Source organism: Primulina tabacum, chromosome 5 (assembly GCF_025594145.1).
Source record: "Primulina tabacum isolate GXHZ01 chromosome 5, ASM2559414v2, whole genome shotgun sequence".
NCBI lineage: Eukaryota > Viridiplantae > Streptophyta > Magnoliopsida > Lamiales > Gesneriaceae > Primulina > Primulina tabacum.
Window position 1 is genome coordinate 6,196,304 of NC_134554.1, and position 15,838 is coordinate 6,212,141.

At 31.3% G+C, this 15,838-nt stretch overlaps 2 protein-coding genes across 3 annotated transcripts; both read right to left on the reverse strand.

Annotated features, from left to right (window-relative positions):
- Positions 1 to 2,717: 2,717 nt before the first annotated feature.
- On the reverse strand, positions 2,718 to 3,065 carry LOC142547822 (auxin-induced protein 15A-like). Its single transcript, XM_075656291.1, has one exon. It carries the CDS (start codon positions 3,063 to 3,065, stop codon positions 2,718 to 2,720), a length of 348 nt encoding a protein of 115 aa, XP_075512406.1.
- Positions 3,066 to 8,596: 5,531 nt separating this feature from the next.
- On the reverse strand, positions 8,597 to 11,518 carry LOC142545941 (uncharacterized). 2 transcript variants are annotated; one of them, XR_012820393.1, is made up of 6 exons: positions 11,314 to 11,518; positions 10,998 to 11,149; positions 10,796 to 10,905; positions 10,607 to 10,692; positions 10,244 to 10,319; positions 8,597 to 10,154 (listed from the first exon to the last, which is right to left on the reverse strand). XR_012820393.1 is itself a non-coding variant. In XM_075653387.1 (6 exons), exons 1-6 carry the CDS (start codon positions 11,421 to 11,423, stop codon positions 9,962 to 9,964), a joined length of 756 nt encoding a protein of 251 aa, XP_075509502.1. In that variant the 5' UTR covers positions 11,424 to 11,517; the 3' UTR covers positions 8,597 to 9,961. The 2 variants fall into 2 exon arrangements, 1 of the variants encoding a protein (XP_075509502.1); XM_075653387.1 differs by having other exon boundaries at positions 10,244 to 10,348; positions 11,314 to 11,517.
- Positions 11,519 to 15,838: the final 4,320 nt, after the last annotated feature.

Below are 15,838 nucleotides of genomic sequence, written 5' to 3' on the forward strand. Positions count from 1 at the left end.
GACGGGCCAGCAGCCCAGAATTTCAAATGCTACTGCGAAGTGCACGAGAAGAATTTGTCTTTGAGTAACACCTTACTATTCCTTAGAAGTTGGTTGGATTCGAAACGCTCTGTTAAAATGGGGCAACATTTTGGAACATATAATGTTTGGGCTTAAAAGTCAAACTAATGTCTTAGTCAAAATTTTGGACCGCATTAGATTTGCGTTGGGCCCGATATTTTTTAATTATATCTTCACTTCGTTCCCATTCTTTGTCCAAAACTCCATGCCAATGACAGACACTTAATTCAACCAGTTTTATCCACGAAATATTTTTTAGAAAATTATGTGAAATGAAATTAAGCTTTGCCTGCTTTTTTTGTTTATTTATCAATGGATCATATATAAATTTACATGCTATAACTTAGGTCGTTTGTAAGATTCCTTTGTATAAGTAGGACTTAAAGCAAAAACATGTCATTTGAAGAAATTAAGAGAAAAAAAAGTACACGTTTACTGACGACCATGTGTTCTGATCAAATCATGTCATAATTTGACCATTCAAATTAATCTCCTCTTATTTTTTATATTGACCACACTAAACCCAAGGGGAAGATCTATGACATTGTTCATCGAATATAAAATAATTAAAATTACTAATATAGTAAACATAAAATTGTATTTTTATCATTCATATTTATATATTTCCAATCATATTAGTCGTTGAGAAATTTTTTATGTTTATTTGGTATAACATTAATATATTCCAAGGGGTAAGTACTGAATAATTTTCCTCCTTTCAAAATAGTTTGATAATAAAAAAACTAAATCACAAAGAAACAAATATGTATGCTCAAAATTACAATTTTTTCATTATAAAATGTAAATTTAATTTATTTAAAATTTAGCATAATAATTAAAATAAATAGATTGTTTTATTCTATGTTATAAATCCCCATTATCAAAATGGAGTGAGTTCGGTTATGCTTGTGAATGAAGATTCTTTTATGGAACCAATCATGATTACTGAATTAACTAATCTATATATGAGGCATTATTGATTTGGTTTAATTATAAAATCAAAGTCAAATTAAGACATAATTTCCCTTGCATTACTTGCTATATATGCAATCAATCTATACACTACAGCTCCAATGGTTCATCAATAAAATATCAATAATTAATTATATGTGTTAATTATCCCAATGAAAATTGTTGTATTCTTTAACTTATTTTTATGTTAAAAAAAGTATTGCCAGGTTTTTGATTTAGAAAAATAAGAAAGAAGCATAAATATGGGTGTACACGTAAGAAAAAGTCTTTTAAAAAATTAAACTATAATTATTTTATATATTATAAATTTAATCCTTCAAATTAATATATTAAATCATCTGGCCTGCAGTCTCCAATTGCCCTTCCTAACTATACGGAATCCACCACCTGATCCTCAGAACAAGGAAATCAATAGAGTAATTAAGATGGGGACATGATAATGGTTGACGTCATCATGAGCAAAAAATTGTCAAGTTATGAGTGTTTGCAATAGATTACGATGATTAAATTTATAGATGGTAAAGAAGTGGAAAAAATTAAAAGTGGATAGTGTTTGAAAATAAAAGTGAAAAGCTTAAAATCAGCAGTTGATATTGTTTGATAAATTATTAATTATAATACTAACTTTATATTATAATCATTTTCGAGAAACAGAATCATTATCTCATCGGCTTTTGTATTTTAATTAAATTCAACGTAAGCTAACATATAATCTTGGTTTAAGAAACATTTTTTAAGACCAATCTCATTTTTTTTAGTGATTGAAAAACTCCCCCGATTTCAAAGATGTAATCTGACAAAAATACTGAACTTATCTATAATTATACAATTTTTTTCCCAATTAAGCATTTGTGTCCTACGTAAATTAACGTTGTAAAATATAAGAAGTCATTTCAACAAGATGTCTAGAAATTCGATAACAGGGCCAACTTGAATACACAATAGATATTTGTGTTTGTCCAGTCCATTTTTTGTTACATATTATCGAATATAAGAATAAATTTTATAAACTAAATGGATTTTGTGTAAGATGAATTGTAATATTGAAGCCAATATTGTCCTAATTTGTTGCTGTTTTTTAAAAAATTGGAGATAATTTTTGACAAAATGACCAAGGAAAAGCTTTTAAAGGCGTAACTAGTAACATGGCGTTAGGTGAAATCAAACATTAGGTGACAAATACATGTTACGCCAATCAATAATTAATATGAACTGTTGGATTAAATTTCAAAATTTATTTAAGATCAACTGAAACTATAATTTGTGTTTGTAAACTATTCAAGAACATGGTATACATTTTCTCGAATCCCCTTCACGAATTTCCACTAAATGATAAGAATCACAATTTGATATACAAGAAATGAAAAACTACTCAATCATCACTTCTTTATTCTTCATCGTCTACAGTTGATCTTGGTTGTTGGCTTGATTTAGCTCGAAATCCGGGACGACTCGGTGGTAACTCCCCCACCTACTTGCCATCACTCAGCTCTTTAACGACCCACCACCCCAATTCATACGTACGATAACTTTAAAAGAATTACAAATTATGTGAAAAAATGGTGGGAAAAAAATTTTGTCGACTAAAACCCCACTTTTTGGAAACTTGAGCTAACTCAAACGGGTCGCCCCGAGTTCAGAAAAGTGGAATAGGAATTTTTCATAGTCGAAAACAAATTAGAAACTTAATGCAGAAGGGGACGTGAATCAGCCCAAAAGTCGAGATTACTTCGGAAGCCCAAATGGCAGTTCCCTTGGACCTCTTCAAAGCTCGTGAAACGGGCAGATTTGTTAGTATTCGACTCGGTTCGAGCTAGGTATTGAAGAATATCCTGGAAGCGTGACTCATCGCATGGAATGGCTAATGGGCCAGTGTTGGTGAACCCGTACTCTTCCTCTGCCTCGACTAATAGTTTCTTAAACATGGGATGATTCAAGTATGTGGTTCGTACCACGAACCGTCTATAATTCGAGCCCACGGTCACGGCCACATGGCCAGAAGGCACATCCGAAGGGGCCCGTTTGGCCGCCATTGCCGCCTTCTTTCTCCACCTCAGAAGCATTTGGCGGAGCCGAACGATGTAGCGAATTTTGCTGCAAGCGGACATTTTTTTTTGTGTGTGTTGTGTTCTCTGCGGGGAGTTTTTGTATGTTGGCAACATATAGATGAAAAAGTGGGGAATGAACGAATTGGGATTATATAATGTTGGGAGTAAATGTATGCCCTTGGTTTTTGGCTTAAATTACGACAGTGGGAGTACAAATCTCGGGTACGTTAATTATTTCAAAATTTTAAATTTATTGTATACTGATTTTGTTTAAAATAATGTCAATAATTTAATGAAAAACAATTTAATGATAATTATTTGTATTTCAAGAATTATGTATATGCTTTTTTTAACGTCTACTTTACCAAAAGAAAAAAGAAAAGAAACCGTATGCAAATTAAATTTAAAGAAAAAAAGACTTGAACAATCCAAAATGGTTATTAGAGATAGCTGGCTTGGCCCTATTCGAAAAAATTATAAGATTTTTTCGATATTATATTCCCCAAGATAAAGAGTACGTCTTTTATGAGAGAGTCTCACGAATCTTTATCTATGAGACGGGTCAACCCTACCGATATTACAATTAAAAGTAATATTATTAGCATAAAAAGTAATATTATTTCATGGAGAACCCAAATAAGAGATTCGTCTCACAAAATATGACCTGTGAGACCGTCTCACACAGGTTTTTGCCCAATATAAAATAAAGAAAAACATATAATTTTCAATTTCCAAATGCTTCTAACATTAAATTTTCTATTTGTATGTCTGGACAAGGACCATGTGCAATACTTCCCATTAGAACTTTTTATATACGTTCCTTCGCTAGCTTGTGAAGAAAATTAATCATTGATTGGATAAAGAAACAATATTAATTTTGGCTTGACATGTTGGCTTTCGATTAGTTAGTACATTGAACAATATATTAAGCCTATTTTTGTTACATACAGTGCCATAACCAAGATTTCAGGACTCGGCGAATGTGCAAAAAACTGAAACAGTATTATTTTTTAATTTGTTTTGCATGTTGGAATTGGTAATTACTTATAAAAAAAAAATGAGCAAAGACAGTATCTCATATTATAATTTCACCAATAACTGTCTCATTATGTTCGTAATTTTATAAATTTATTAATTTATGATATTGACATGATTATAAATTTATATAAAGATTTTTTGAAAAATTATTCTTATTAATTTATAAAAATATTAATTTAGTAAAAAAAATATTATTTTGAAACTTTAGAACTTGCTAGATTGCGTGCTGATTATTTAGTAGTAATTATCAATGGCTGATCGCAACGACATTGTGAAGCTATCCTTCCCTACCTTGTGAGGGTTTGTTATGTTCTTTAATATTTTTCCCCGTATAAAATATATCTTAATATAATGTCTAAAATTAAGAGTTGAACTAATCAAATCTTTTATATCATTAATATTGGGAGATTTTTTTTTACGAATTGAGGAGAGGTTGGTTATAATAGAATTTCGAATCAGAAATATCATTCCAAACTTGAGCAAGTCTCTTGTGAGAAGTTCTCACATGTCTATATCTGTGAAATGGATCGATCTGATCCATAACTACAATGAATACTAATATTTTTGAAATAAAATCAATATTTTTAATTAATTGAATCGGACAAGAAATTTGTTTCACAAAATTAACATATGAGACTGTATCGCGTTAAATTTTGTGTCCAAAACTTAGGATCTTGTATCAGATGTAGCCTAATTAAGTCATCCACATCGGGACCAGTAAGAAATTATCTCCAACATGCCATGTTGGACAGACGTACAATCTGGTATAAGTTTACCACAAAAAACAATTATATTGCAACATTATATGTTAGCATGGACCCACTTTATTACAGTTGGCTAAAAACCTTTATCGATAGTGGTTTGCATGTAAAATGTCCAGGTTCTTTGTGTGCTTAGTTGTAGAAGCATTCACAGCCCCACGGGCCCCTATGCTCTATGCCACGGCCCATTTCAACTTTACACTTCAGCAATATATACGAGAGCGCTACATACATTAATTGCTATATTTTTTTTAAAAAAATAATTTTGAGATGGAAATCCGTTGGATTTTCAAAAAGTCTAATGTTCTTAATATCTTTTAATTCTGAAAGAGTTAATGATAATAATAATAATATAACTTTTTTGGGTCTTTTGTATTTTGTTTGAGTACTAAAATTTTAAGATAAGCAAAAACTAAAGATTCTGAAAATTTAAAGTCTACACACTCCTGCACATTCATAATTAATCAATGGGGGATGGGACAAGAAAGAAAGACAGGAGGAGTTGGGGGCAACATGATGATCCCTGTGAAGGATGTAATAACTAACATCCACGTCCATCGATTCGAGACTTCGTCGGCCCCCATTGCTAAAAAAAATAAAAGAATTATTTTAACTATCATTCTAATTTTTTCTAAGAAATTAACTGTGAGTTTTATTATTTGAAATTATGTTAGAATGGTCACTCTCATCACAAAATTTGAGATTGACCTCGTAAATCATGAAAACGTGGTGGTGTTCGGCAGTCGTTTGTGGACGCGCGCGCGCGCACACACATATCTATCTATTTGTGTGTGCGTGCGCGTGTGTGTTCATACACGTATATTATCATTTGTCATTTTGCATAAAATATGAGTACAAATTAATAACATTTTATGTCCGATAAAAAAGACTGGTGCATTTAACACTCTCCGAGACCTGAATATTTAATGCGTGTAATTAAGTTTTGGATATATGCTAAGAAGCTGCCGCAACGCATGTCTCGCGTAATCCTATATATGTTAAATAAATATTAAGGTTGTTAATCCATAGTATTTATTTCTAACTAGTTTTAAGGTAAGATGTTCATGATGTAGACAACACGAACGTGCATGGGGATACTAGATCTTGACATTCATCGACCCTTTTTGACATGCATGCATGTGCTTTAGCCATAGAACGTGTTTTAACATATAAATTTAGTGGCGAAAACTCGATTGATTTTATTTTAAATTGATTAAATCTATATAAAAAAAAATTTATACTTGGAATATTACGGGTGTAGGTCTTGATAACAAAAGTTAGATAAAACAATCAAAAATCTAAAATCATTTATTATTCATATGATCAGATACCTTTAGGAGTTAAATGGATAAGAAGACTCGGATGAAATGAACCTTAATCTGTGGGTGTTGCCTTGCGTTGAAAAGTGCTACGGTATTTAAAGTACTTTTTCATGGCTGAAATCATGGAGCAATTATTAGAATGTATAAATTTGCCAAGTCAATAAAAAGTATAATACTAGGTTTGTTTTAATTTTTTTTGGCAAAAACTTGTGTGAGACGGTCTCACGAATCTTTATCTGTGAGACGGGTCAACTCTATCGATATTCACAATAAATAGTAATAATCTTAACTTAAAAAGTAATATTTTTTCATGGATGTCAAATAAGATATATGTCTCACAAAATACGACTCGTGAGAACGTCTCACACAAATTTTTGTCTTTTACATTTGTATACGTGTCATATAAGAAGTATTGAAATACAATTTAAATAACTCTACCTTTTTTCTTGAACTTCCAAGTTATTCCTGTGCCAACAAGGAAAATTATAAATATCGGTGGCTTCGGTACGTAAAATCATTTCTGTAATTTCTAGGCAGTATATATTATTATTTTATCGACTACCAAAACTTAAAGTTTGCGAGAGCAACTTTATCATGCTTAATTTAATAACGTGAATGACTTTAAGTCAACGCACTCCTCAACCGAAAGATTCCAATTTTTGGAGCTTTTTACACCATCGTTGTTGGGTTGGGGAGGTGACCCATGTTCCACATTCCTCACTAGCCAAATTAGATCCTTACCTCCATTTTGTATGGTTATTAATTTATCTGTAGTTGAACTTTTATTCTTCTTTCTTGCTTTTAACGAAGCGATGGATTAATCACAGTACATTAGTAGGATGTAAATAAATTTACTCAACAAATTAAATTTTGCCTCGTTTGAAGGTTTAAGATATTTTACGATTTCAAATTTTAGACTTACATTGTTATTACTAACTATACTTCTTTTAAAAACGACCAATATTCGACTCTACATAATCTTTTTCATAGTACCAAATATAATAACTCAAGATGACAGTTGAACACATTTGATGCCTACATAGTCCTTTCCACTATACCAACTACCAAACATAAGAACAAAATAGGCACCTAGGAATTTAACACTTTGGAAAAGATGGAATTTAAAGTAACTGGGAAGAGACTCAGAATGGAAAATCAACTGTTTCTGACAAGTAAAATTTCGAAATTCAAATGATTATCATACCATGGCATATAATCATTCTGTTTATAAAGAATTTAGAAACAACAGTTCCTTCATATTATTCGAGGCATGCTCATGGGGGTATTTATCAAATGTCATTTGCATTTAGCAGCCTACAGTTACATCAGCTTATCTTTAGAATTATCGAAAATGATTTTTCTCATTTAAGTTGAGGTTTTAAAATTTAATAGCTCATTCCCAAGAAATCCTTGTAACTTCCATACCGCAGCCGCTGCTTTACTTGTACACACTGCTCTCGACTAATCAACAACATAAACACAAAATAACATAATACAAATACAACCCCAAGAAGAAAGTGAACCCTCCAATTTTTTCATGAGAAGCCATGATTGAATCTCCGAATATCCTTTCAGAATGCATTCTCAACAAGAAACAGATGTCAGAAGTAATTCATTATTATAAATGTATATATATACGGATAAAAGGTAAAAACAAACAAATAATCGAAGCAATCTACTAGCTTCCCATTATAAAAAAATACTCGGATCATGATTTAAAAAAATCCCAACAACATATTGATTGTTTATAGATGAAGGAAGCATGTTAGGAGTCCGTATTACATGGGAAATATTGTCACCACGGCACCACCCTCTAATGTATTCTTCCGATTATATAATCCCAACTCTTAACATGGTAGGAAAATGCATTTCACAGCATTATTTACGAACCTAAAATATTCCATTTTCCTCCCCCCCTCTCACCACACATTCACAGGAAAATACATACTAAAAGAGTCTCAACCTCGTTAATTTAATATCCCTTCTCAAAAGAACCATTTTTAATGCACGACTCATTTTCATTTGGATCTTACAAGGAGGGCCACTTGAAAGAATATGTACCAATTTATTAAAAAAAAGCCACCAAAACCTGCTTTGATCGTGATTTACAATCCCCATTCAAATATGTGCATAGAATGTTTCTTGCTATCAACTGCTGCTTATATTTAGCTAAGCCAACATAAAAAACTTCATGCTCCATGTAAACTAACTTGAATTTTGACCCAAATGGATAACTAGACATCTGTTGAATTGAGATATGACAGACTTGTGTCCCAAACTTCCCGGTAGCAAACAGGTTCTATTTTAATTTCACAAAATCAATCCAAATCACAAGCCTGTGAAACATTATGCTATTCAGTAGAGCAAAAAAATTCTGGGCATGCCACAAAAATGGTTCAACAAATCTAAAAGCTATTAGATATATGGACAAAATGACTTGCTGTGTTTGAGTTCGAAGTTCTAGACAATCCCAAAGCAATTTTTGAAACATTCCACTTCTATCAAATTCCTATCTATTGATGACTATTCTGACGGAAATAAATCATTCATAATGTCAATGACATTTTGAAATAGTTACAGACCCAGAAATCCCAATCAACTCGGCAGAATAATGATTTTCTATAAACCTTTTAAAAGGGCCGCATAATGTATTTGAGAGAATTATTTTAGATGCAGCTTTCTCTAAAGCTGATTACATAAGCAATTACAAATCTTGACTGGTTAAATTCTAGCAAGTCACAGCTACTGAATGGCTGCAATACCATCGTAATTTGGGAAAACTTGCCGACCACATGGATGATGGAACACAGTTTTTTTTCCTACAATTATCATTACGGTCCATCAGTATGACAGTATCAGATAATCTCAAACATTTATCACCCCTGACAATGAAGTTTTGAAATCATGCCACAGTTAGTGACAAAACATAAATGCCTACAATTTGGATACAGGAGCCTCATGCGGCAGCATATATCAAGGATTTTGAAAAGAGGATTGCAAGACTTTTATGACATGGGAACATAAGAAGCAGTTACAGAAAGATAGCTATGTAGAGTTTTCCAGGGATTTAAAGAGTAAGCATTTCCGGGAGGCCAACAAATAAAAAAATCTAACATCAGATATCAAGAAAATGAACTTTGTAGAACAAATGGAGTCAAAATATTATAAGATTTTCAGCTGTGTGCAAGTCGAACTGGAATTAAGGCATAGAAAGCATTTCTGCAAACTTTGAAAAATCGTATCCATCTAGGAAGTAGACTCCTGCTAAAATCAATTTGATATTTAATACTATCCAAACTAATCTACCACATGAACACAAAACGGAAATAGGCCAAGCAAAAACTCATCAAAGAAAATCAAAGATTTTTTAAAAATTATAGCATTTTAAAAAAGATTTATCATTTATATGAACATCAACTTGTTACTCATCTAAAAATCACCGCAGAAAAGTTCATTTCAAAGAGAATCAAATGGGAGAAGAGCACGCATTTCAAATTATGACGGACTGCGCCAAATATGAAATGTATATGCAAGATAACATCAACAAAACACAGATAACGAAATACACAGGAAAAGATACAGAAAAAATATGAACTCTGACCAAAATGGGATCTGACCCAGAAGTAACTATTGCATGTAAACAATGATGTGAGAGAATGGAAGATGGGACAGCAAACAACTCGTGTCAGGAGAAAAAATTACTTACGGAACCCTAAAGAGCCTTCTGTCTCTAAAATAACATAAGCTTCAAAAGCAACCTTCAAGAATGATCTTTTCTCCCTTTCTTAGACCTTTTAATCTGCTGGTCATTTTTTAATGAAGTTGTTTCCTTCTTGACCATTGACATACCTTCCTCCGGTTTTTCATCTTCTTTAATAATTTTCTTCTTGATCATCAATCTATCTCCCTCTGGCTTTTCATTTTCTTCAATAACTTTCCTCTTTTTGGAGGTGCTGTGAAACAAACACGAATCAGTGAAAACTCGAACACATAATCCTACCTGTTCTAAATAAACTTCCATATAGACAGTTTTCAGATTAACCTGTCAGTTTGAGACCATTTATCCAAATTTTTATCCAACCATCGAGCGCACCCTGTGTTGTCAGCAGTCAAAGATCCTGATATATGAAGCACCTCTTCATCAAAACTACAATAAAAATGATGCTGGTAAAGTCAATAAGACGAGTACTTCAAAAAACTTTCCATATATTCTGCAACTGATACCGTCGTATTTACGTTCCTGTCTCCTATTGGTATTTGTTATCAGATAAACATTTAATAAAAGCCCAGGCGATGATATGATTTTAATTCATGCTTGAATGGCTCTGTGTGGGCTTGAACTATGATCTGAACCAAATTAAAGCACAATAACATTAAAATCGAGACTGGGAATACAAAAGATCACCTCTTCACCACAAAACGTAAAACAGTTCCAACTTTTACTTTGTGTTTCCTATAGGATACGCTAGCAAATACTTCCTCTCCACGTTTCTGAAAAATGAGCGAAAACGATATGAATAAGGAGTACAAATCTGTCCCCTTAAACAGTGGTCGCAAGACGCAAATGCATTATACCTCGAGACAAGAGACTTACACTTTTATGCTTGAATTCTTCGCGGATGTCTTCAACTCCAATAACAGCCGCAGAAAAACCAAGAACCACGGCGTGAATCGAATTTCTAGTGATTTTAACCACCTCCCCCTCTGTCCAAAAGACCAGTATGCCAGTGTCACTCTGTTGTAGCTCTTATAACAAACATGATACTTTCTATGAGGAAATAGGAGCGGAAAAATACCTAAAATCATGTCAGGCTTGGGATGGAATAGCAACAATCTAGCTTTTAATTTCACCCCAAAATATGGATGAACTCCGGGCAGTATCCTTGCCAACATACTACGAACATTTGGATCATATGCCAACACCACTCCATCAAAAGTTTCACTATACCTACACAGACGAGGCAAGAAAACCAAAAGAAAAATCATTCAGTCAAATCAAATTCCATAATTAACCAATTTCTCCAATTATATTCAAAGTATAAAAACACGGGACATTAAACTGATCAAATCAGTAACAAGAAACAAAAACACGAAGGCTATACTAAAACTAACGTGAAGAGCAAAGAACTAAGCTCGCTGAGAATGGCGTCCATGGGGGTTTTGGCCTTGGATGGGTGCAAATACACCACCATATTAGCTTCACATTCTTTCAACCCCTCCATGTTTACCAGTTCGTAATATTACACAAGAGGTTGATTGTGTGTGAGGGTTTTAGAGTGCGAAAGATGAGGATAACCCTCTGCCCTTTCCTTCGGTTTGGTTGGCGATTAAGGAGTTTCGTGGGCTGGGCCCATTGGTTGCATTTTACTCGATAAGCCCAATATATATCAATTGTTTTTTTTAAAAAAAAATTATTTTAATGTTAAGATGGTCAAAGCAAATCGTCAACGTGGATCGTTTATTTGGCTTCAAAGACATTTGGAGCTTATCGATATAAACAAATTAATTTAGATAGTCCTCTGAAAACGAATCGAATTTTAAACAAAATTTTTTGTATTGTCTTTTTTTTCAAAAGTTTCATTTAATTTAAATTAAACGACTCATTCTTCTACCCTTTCCCGGAAGTCGATGACTTTACCATTCAATGATCTTGAATGGGATCAATATCATGAATAACAATACCTAATCTATCAAATCAACTCGTAGTCGAGACGAAGTCGCGGTATTTATTTCACTCAAGATCTATTCTTTTTCAAAAAAAAAAAATATTTTTTTAAAACCCTCTTGAAAGAAGCTATTCAGGAACATAAGATTATTATAATCAATTAATTCCTTTTTTGTGTGAGAGAACAGAGAAATATCTTTTTCCTCTTGATGTTTATTGGAATCCAAAATCCAAAACGCATAAAGGTAAACGGCCCACACCATACGAACAGACAAGAGGGGGAATATCTTACATGTATGAAAATGTGCCCTTATTTCCCTACAGTGTACTCTGTCATAATGTCCCTCTCTTTAGCCACGCCTTCTTCGGTCATTTCCTTCAATCATCGTATTTGGGCCCCATTTTCCTTTCTTCTTTTTTTTCTCTTTTAAGCAATTTTTTAGCCCTATTAAATCCCATTATTAACGAATATATTAACAATATTTGAAACCTTAATCATTTGTTGTTACTCAAAAAACGATAATGAAATGATAAATATGGTGTTGGTCCCCCCATTATATCCAGACTAGATTTATTTATTTATCCTTAAATATGACACACTTTTTATGTAGTATATATTTAAGTTTGGATGGGCATTAATTTATTTTGGCCTCTCCGTGAATTGAATCTGACTAGAAACCAAATATGTCTCACATTCGTGTACAAGAGAAGGGATTTTAAAATAAAGATTTTGAAAAAGAAAAATATTAAAATATGATGATCAAATATAATTAATTAATTTATATTTATAATGTGTACATAGTTGAAGTTGTTAAAAAGCAAACGCACCGTGCATGATACCGATATATTTGCCATAATTGATTATAGTCTCGCGTGCGTGTCCTTCATTCGCTTCCATAAATGGAATACCTTTCTTTCTTTTATCTTTTTATCATCGTCAAATAATAATCCGATGGCAAGGAAACAATAGATCATCTTATAGGCTATGTTTGGTTTGTAGAATAAGATAACAAATTGGATTGATGACAAAACTCAAGGTGGTGATATATAATGTGTTGTGATAAATCATGTTTTGTTTGGTAAGATTTTAATGAGTGCGATAAATTTTACATTTTTTGTTGTTGAGACAAAAATACCCAAACTAGCATTGATGGCAATTTAGTATATAAAATGATATTTGTAGCGGTGTTTTCAAAATCATGTGTTCTGTTAATAAATAAATATTTTATCTCATTTTTAATATTGATTTCCAATTATTATTTTCTCTATTTTTTAAATTTTATTTAGTTTAATCGTGAAATTATTTATGTGATGTGTGTGCAAATAAAAAAAATATAAACCATCAAAGAATAGAGTCCAAATCACGGAGGTTCTAACCTTCAAAACTCATAAATTTCAATTCAATTTAAATAATTTCATCCAAGAAAAAAAATTGAAATTTCAAAAATTAATCAGCAAAAATCAAACGCTTACCACCGCAATACCCAGACCAAAGAATCTTTTGATTTCCTAAAACCTGAGCCGAGAGCAAATATAAAATTGTAGATCTCTCATGTTGAGTCTTTTGTGGGTAAAATGGTAATTTATGTTATATTTTAGGAATTAGATTAGTCAATCCCACCAAAGCAATGAGATGTCTTTTCAATCAAATATGTTTTTTTATCATGGGCTTCTTGATTAATTGGGCTTATAAAAAATGAGACAAACATATGTTTAACAATCTATTCTTTACTTATCACCCACACAAAATATACACATAGAGTGTGTTTAGTTGAATGGATTAAACAAGGATATATGAATAGTCAAACACTTCTCTAACGTTTGATTAAAATTTTAAGATATTTTAATAATCATTTTGACCCGATTTAAGACTTAATTTTGTGAATAACTATTTGATTATTAATCTAACAAATCAAGTGTGATAGACTATCAAAACTCAACAAATTACATTTTTCTCCTCTTATTTCTTATTTCAAGTGCGAAGAGCCTACCTCTCTTATTTTATTTATAATTTGGAGGTCCGTCATTAATTTTTAATAAAATATAAATTAAATTTAAAAAATATTTAAAAATTGTAAAAAAAATCCAAAAATTAATAATACAGCAGAAAAAAAATATTTAACTTTTAATCATGTTTATTTATGTTTTTTTAATTATGCACATTTTTTAATTGTATGTGCTTTTTTATTATGTTTAAAATTTAAGTATGTGTAATTTTTAATTTTATTTTAATTATTTTGTTTTTTAAATACAAATTTATTTAATTGAATAAAAATTTCATATTTCAACATTATCTTTGCAACTTCATATCACCAGTGAACATGAGACGAAATCAGCATTCATCTAGAGCTAATTCAACATAAAAATTATGATAAATCTCCAACCAATTGTAATTAGTTCTAATTAACAGTATAACGACCATCAATCAACGGTAGCTTAATAAATAAATAATACAGAGGAAATTAACTTTAAACTTTGAAGCTTGATACTTTTGTCTAGAAGTAAACTTAGCAAGGGTATAATAGTAAACTTATTAATATTTAGATGCTAATCATATATTCAAAATGTTGAACCAAACAATCTTATTAGTATCGTATAATGTTTGATTAATAATATATCAATTTTGTTATCTATAACATAATCAATCATTTATTATCTAAAACACACCCATAATGTTTATATGACTATTTTGTAACCATATAAAGACTTGATGGACGATTATTCTACATTATTTTTCAATTATAATATAATATAATAAAGATAGTAAGATATTATAGAGTTCTAGATGCTAAAATCCTTAATTTATCTTAACACATAATGTTTATATTTTTAATAATAGGAAAAAATATTTTTTTGTACCAAAAAAATTACAATTTAAAAAGAAACTATACGCATGAGGAAAAAAAACTATAGATACACGATTCCATGTCTTCTAAAGTTCGCAAGTTTCAAGTTAATCCTTTATGGAAAATTATCATCTCAGCACGTCAAGTAGAGTTTCACGAATTAATGAAAATTTGAAAGAGGAAAACCAATAATTACTACTTCTATTAACAAATTTGATAATTGGATATATTTAATGACAAAAACTTGTGTGAGACAGTATCACATGTCGTATTTTGTGAGACATATCTCTTATTTGGATCATACATGAAAAATTATTATTTTTTATGCTAAGAGTAGTACTTTTCATTGTAAATATCAATCTCAAAAATAAAGATTTATAAGACCGTCTCACAATAGACCTACTCATATTTAATTTACTATGACAATGATCGTCAAATTTATACTTATATAAGCAAAAACTCGTGCGAGACGATATCACAGGTCGTGTTTGTGAGACAGATCTCTTATTTGGGTCATTCATAAAAAAATATTACTTTTTATGCTAATATTATTATTTTTTATTATGAATATCGGTAGGGTTTACCCGTCTCACAAAGATACCAACTTATATATATATAATATATAAATTTATTTAATAAACAAACAAGATAAAATGTTATCCTAAATTATTATTATAAAATAAATAGACATCAAAATTATTGTAATTAAACAAAGTACACGGAAGTCGAGGCTGGTCTTCTTGCGCCGTATGATTAATTTGTCGTGACACTCACGCGTGACGAACAGTCAACAAATCCGACTCGCAACATAGCCCTATGAAAGCGAGAGAATGAATTAACATATTACGAATTACCACGAAAGGTCCTGTCTTGATCCAACTAAACATAAGAAGAAATGACTCCTCTGTGATTATAACCTCGTAATCTACGTGCTAAGATGCGCCTGTCTTGTTTTTATCAAAATTTCTATAATTTACCATGACCTCAATAGCTAACTTTTCCAAACCATGTTTTTTGAATTCTCGAATTTGAAAGGACCAACGTTTTTTCTTTCCCTTTAATTGAGAGAAAACAAATTCCCTACTCCTTTTAGGAAATGGTTAGGAAAACCATTTGTTTCCAAAGC